Genomic DNA, 6,154 nt, shown 5'->3' with positions numbered 1-6,154 from the left:
GTGTAGAGAATCGAATACAATGTCCCGACAACAAAGGTATAGGGAAAAGGATCAACTTAAATAGCCTTGATTGCAAACAGAAAACAGGTGAGGGGAAATGTTCCGGGACAGAAGTGAAAAAGCCAGGGGAAAACACCAACAAATGAGTTGCCAAATTAAAAGCACAGGACAGGAACATAGAAGAACACTAACAAAACGCAACATAAAGGCACGGCCTGGTGTAACCAGACGTGACAGCCGCATCACTATTTGAGAAGCTTTATATACTTTATGAGTGTGAATGTTGTCTGTCTATCTGTGTTGGTCTTGCGATGAGGTGGTGACTTATCCAGGGTGTACCCCGCCTACCGCCCGAATGCAGCTGAGATAGGCTCCAGCACCCCCCACGACCCCGAAAGGGATAAGCGGTACAAAATGGATGGGATGGATGGATGTTCGCCGACACCTACCTGGAGGTTTGTGTATCATTCAAGCATTTATAAATATGCTAATACTTCAAGTCCCCCTGGCTTTCACAGCCCCTCTGAATGAATATGAAATGTTTTTGACTGACCTGTAATCAACTGGGACAAGTCCAAGGTGTACAATTGCCTCTTGACCCGAAGTCAGCTGGAATAGGCTGGAGCTCACCCGTGATTCTAATGAGGACAAGCATATGGAAAATAGATGAATGAATGTATTTACTGGCTAGATCCTCATCTAATAATAAGAATATATATAGGAACACTTAAAAACAGCAGGACTCAACACTTCAAAACATCCACGAGTGCTAATTTATGAACCTATGTGGATTTTCTGTAAATATTGTGTTCAATATGCACACGGCTTTGATCGGAGAGCTCTGGAAGGGAGTGGAAGTTCCTGGCCGGAGGATGTGTGCGGCCATGATGATGATGCGGAGGCAGCAGGCGGAGTCTGCGGGCTGCAAGCTTCTTTCAGTCTGGCTGCTGTCCTGTCATCGGCCTGGGTGTGGTTTGAGAGTCCGGGTACCGTTAGCAGGAAACCGAGCTTTCGAGCCCATTTTCACTTCGAAGGCGACACAAAAGACACATATTTCTCACGGAAAGCGGTTTTTCCTTTCTTTCTTCCAGCTAACACATATAAGGTTGGATTCGTTTTAGACCGGAAGCCATTTGACTGGCGCCGTTGTTCTGATGGGAAAAAGTTTTCTGCTGGTTTCGCCTACTGCTCGCCTGTTTTATTAGCGTTTTTCTTGTTTTGTTTTCTTCTTCCTACTTTTTGAACCCCAAGCGGACGACTAACAGCAAAGATGCCGAAAACGGTAAGCCTCAGAAGCTATTTTTATGACGTAAAATCTGTCTTTGTTGTCCGTATTTTACTCGAATCCCACCATGATTTGATTTTTGAAACATCGCATTTAACAACGCCGACAGTGGCGTCCATTTAGTTGTTTAAATGGTAAATCTTTTCAAACTAAAACGCGACGACCCAAGACTTTCCGTTAGGCGAATGCGCGTGCGCGCTCCCGCCTGTGTGCCTCTTAAAATGAGCGCCTTAAATCACGTCGTTCATTGAGGCCTTCAGGCTACTTTTTTTTATCACAAGCCTACGTTACTCGTCTCCCGACGGCGGACATGGCAGGGTTTTTTTTTTTGTCTCTGAGTGTCTTTGTCTGGGGAGTCTGCCCTCCAGCAACCCCCACCATCCCCGGGTAGTCATGGAGCTCGTGCTTCCGGAAGCCTCCCCTCCAGCCTGGCTAGCTTGCAGCTAGAAGCCGTGATTGGAGATGTCATCAACCAGCTGTGTGAGCTCCAGGTGTACCTGCAACAAACATTTTCTTATCAGCTCGATATGAACTTTTAGCAACCTCGTAACTGGCATACATGCAAACAATGAAGAGCACCCCTCCTCTTCATTGTTGGGGGGTGCACACGCATGCGCACACACACTCTCACACACTCCCTCTTTGTTTAATTCACATTGCATCATGTTGGTTCTAAGCATGTTTCACCTATAGTGAATGTGAGTTAAACTGTTTCTGGTTAATACAAAACCAAAAGGCAGTCAATTGTGGTCCATAGTTGTTGTGTTTACTGACACAGTTGGACAATATAAGAAATGTGACCCTCAGTCACACATGATGTGTGATGCTATTGGTACTTCATGCACTTCAATAAACCCTAATATTTACACTTGCTCAGTAGCCTAGTGGTTAGAGTGTCCGCCCTGTGATTGGTAGGTCGTGATTTCAAACCCGGCCGAGTCATACCAAAGAATATACAAATGGGACCTATTACCTCCCTGCTTGGCACTCAGCATCAAGGGTTGGAATTGGGGGTTAAATCACTAAAAATGATTCCCGGGCGCGGCCACCGCTGCTGCTCACTGCTTTCCTCACAGGGGGTAAGGGTGATGGGTCAAACGCAGAGGATAATCTCACCACACCTAGTGTGTGTGACAACTTTTTAACTTTATTTTAAAACGGCTTTGATGAACGCAGAAGTACCGGTACAATACAATACTATATGCGTGTGTGTTATTAGCTGACTTCCATAAACTTAAACCTACACATTCTTACAGCATAGAATGGTTGTAAGCTACTTTTACCTCCATGATATGCCAACTAATGATGTGTTCCATTTACCTCGGAAGTTGGAAGTCTGAGCTGAGAAGGATGTCAAAGCCGAGTTGTGAGCGTTCCAGTTGCAAGGTCGAAAGGAACTCAAAATGGCCACATCCACGAAAGTTATTTTTGTGCTTGCCTGAATATAAACATCCATCCATTGTCTACCGCTTGTCCCTCTCAGGGTTGCGGGGGCTGCTGGAGCCTATCCCAGCTGCACTCGGGAACTTTTTGCAATCTTCAAATACGGTGGATAAGGAGGAAACACAGACGCTATTGCTAGCAACGTAGAACTTATAAAACATATGAAATACATTTACTTTACGCTGCAGTAATGTTACCATATATAAACATTAAACCACACATCGTACATGGCTGATGTAGCACGACAAAAACTAATCAGAAGTGCTAAGAACGGATATTATGGAAGCGTATATCATTGTTTGTATTGTGAGCAGCCGTTTTTTAAACTAACTCGAGGCACGTTCCAGTTGAAATTCCGACTACAAATGGAACACACCATAACCATGCTGCTTTATAATTTTCTTGCTTTCAATTGCAATCACATTTTTTTTTCTTTGTGAGAGGTTCAGTAAGGACAGTTGGCGGGGGTCTTTTTTTTTTTACAAATGACTTAAAATAATTCATAACGTCCACTGCACGCTCATTGCCTTGCATATAATAAAGCCATGTCAATTGATCAATGCGATCACTCCTACCACGAGGTGATGATAGCCAATTCGTACTGATCAGCGAGGCTCGCTGTATGGCTGGTGAGATTGCATGCGTTTGTAAATTCATATCAGAGCTGCAACAATTAATTGTTTCGAAAAAACTTTTATTTATATTTTATTGCTTTGATTAATTATTGAGTGTAACTAATAAAAATTTATCAAATAGAGTATAGAGTGCCTAGAACTTTGACTACGCGAACATAGTTTCTGCATGATTGCTGCAATTATGCGCACAGTGGAACCCTTGGTGTGTGGAGGCCGTGATCTATGTGGTGGTGGAAAGCAGAGTTTTTCTTTTTTTTTTTTTTCTTTTAAAGCACTCAAGTTACAAGTGCAATTTCAAAGTTGTTGATGTGTATTTATTAGAAAAAATAATTAAACTTATGTCAAGCACAAAAATTGTATTTAAACTATTTCCCTAAAATACTTATTGAGGCTTTAAAGTGTGTTTTATCGGATTTTTTGTGCTGCCCCAACTAAGACACAAATTAAAGAAGAAAAAAATCAATCGTAGTATCATCTTTTAAAAAGTACACTTCGAGTGAGGACAATATTAGTTTCTAATACAGTTAGCTGTTTTTGTCAAGTGTGAATTCCATAAGTGAGGATTTCCAATTAGGTATTATAAATGAATCTGTTATTTTATTGATGAAAAATAAAACTACACAGGGGCATACAGGCTACTACCTACAAATAAAATAAAGAATACTATGAGGAGAATGTTAAACAATTATGAGATGTTGTATTTTTTTTTTATAGTCATAACACGAGAAAATGCACAATTTATTGAGAAACTTTTTAATATGAAGTTGTTAAAACGCTAAATGTGCATCATATGTTAAAACATGTCATATATTTCAATCAATCAATCAATCAATCAATGTGTATTTATATAGCCCTAAATCACAAGTGTCTCAAAGGGCTGCACAAGCCACAACAACATCCGCGGTACAGAGCCCACATAAGGGCAAGGAAAACTCACCCAAGTGGTATATTTAGTTGTAATTCATGACAATTAAACATCAATAAAATAATTCACGTAACACAATGATTAGTATGAAAAGTTTAATGTAATTGTTTCTTCTTGTAAGTTATACAAAATGAAATCGACAGGCCCTAAAAAGGGACACGGCTTTGTTGTTGCATTTGTTTCTGCGATAGGGGTAGAATGCTACATCAATTGTTATCAGATTTTTTTGGTGTGCAAAGCGTACCGAGTTTCCACACTGTGAACATGAAGTGATGGACAAGAAGTGTGCAGACTTTGTAAACCGATTCAGTGCAGCCTCCGGCTAGCAGTAGTCATGGCTAACCATAGTGCTAATAGGAAGCCAAAGCCTGGAAAGCCTCTTCCTTTGTTTAAGTCTCCTGTTTGGAAAAACTTGTTCTTCCTGGCAAAAGAGGTACCGGTAAACGCAAAAATACAAGTGAATAGGACAGAATGGAGAATTGCATGCCAGAAGTTTGCATTTTTAAATTGTTGATCAAAGTCAATAACACTGTTTGCATAAAAGCCAACCAGTCCTTTTACTATACAGAAAATGAATTAAACCGGACTTTAAAACTGAAGTATCTTCCAAACTGTTGTTATTGTGTGCCGTAAAAACACAGTTGTATGAACATTTACTCAATTTTGCTTAAAAAGTAAATTCTTGTAAAAGTAATAACTTCTTGCGTAGTCTAGAAAACAGCAAAATAAGGTGTGCCTTTAGATATGAGATAACAATCAGTATGCACTAAATTAGTCCGATTCCTCAAATAGTTTGGCTCTAATTAAGCATCCTACAACCCAATGAAACAACTTAACCCGATCGTGTTTGGTTTTTGAAAAGTCGGACTAACACATCTGAATTATGCAATTGAAAACCAGACCTCTCGAGTGGGTGTGTGTAGGAGGGCACACTTCGTATCGCGCATGTGCCAGTCTCATTGCGCGAGATATAACCCAGAAGCAGATCCCGTTTTCAAGCAAAACATAAGCAACACTTGTAATGAAGAAGAGACTGTTTATTTGCTCCACAAACTAAAAGAACAGAACATTTTGAAGTGCATCGATGGGAGAAAAAAAGAAACTTGAGATTTATTCAAGAAGGTAGCTACGTATAATGCCGTCTTAAGTCAGACTCCCGAACAAAATATGAATGAGATGAAAGAGAATGAAGCAGGTATTTTAAAGGCGAATAATAAAGCGTACACAAACCTCTTCACGCTGCATTTGTGCACTCTAAATTGATGAACAATAACTCTGTATTCTGCCCAACTGGCATTATAGTCCAGAACTTTCATCTGGAACAGTATCGGTTGACTCTTTCCATCAATCCACAGAGCCTTATGAATGAACTCAAACTTTCTAAAGTTTTTTTTGTCCATGATTGTCCGCCCGACAATTGCTTTGAAAAAACTCTCCCGTCTTTATTTACTTGCGACCTGCATCCGCTCCGATACATTCTTGGTAGAATTGTCATGTTCCCAGTAAGATCATTTCTTGATGCTGTCTTCTATTAAACATCAGCATAGCCATTAAAGATAATTTGTAATATGTGCCACTATTACAGCAGACATCAGGTACAACAAAGCTACGTTGTTGACTTAAAGGGAGCTGCAGATGCCTGGTGTGATGTCATAGGTCAACCGGAAAAGCAATACATATGCGTATGACCATTAGCTCAGTAGCTAGTATATACAAAAACAAACTATTTGAAAAATTAGACTAATTTAGTGCATGGAAACGTAGTCGTTGACCTGTGTTGGTTCAAATGTTGAATTTAGCAAAGTTGATTCTATCATTATGTCCTATATGTTCAACTTGTAAAATGAATGTTTTGAAGTAAAAGCG

The 6,154-nt window shown here is 40.2% G+C and overlaps 1 protein-coding gene across 1 annotated transcript in view; it reads left to right on the top strand.

Annotated features, from left to right (window-relative positions):
• The first annotated feature begins 971 nt into the window (after positions 1 to 971).
• LOC133607471 (moesin-like) overlaps positions 972 to 6,154 on the top strand; it is a 37,643-nt gene continuing 32,460 nt past the window's right edge. Inside the window, exon 1 of the mRNA XM_061962126.2 lies at positions 972 to 1,282. Coding sequence (XP_061818110.1) covers positions 1,271 to 1,282 — 12 coding nt within the window. The 5' untranslated portion in view covers positions 972 to 1,270. The remainder of the gene's footprint in view (positions 1,283 to 6,154) is intronic.

The sequence above is a fragment of the Nerophis lumbriciformis genome, linkage group LG09 (assembly GCF_033978685.3).
Source record: "Nerophis lumbriciformis linkage group LG09, RoL_Nlum_v2.1, whole genome shotgun sequence".
Taxonomy (NCBI): Eukaryota; Metazoa; Chordata; class Actinopteri; order Syngnathiformes; family Syngnathidae; genus Nerophis; species Nerophis lumbriciformis.
Note: the sequence above shows the minus strand (reverse complement) of the source record. Positions and strands in the feature narration are given on the sequence as shown.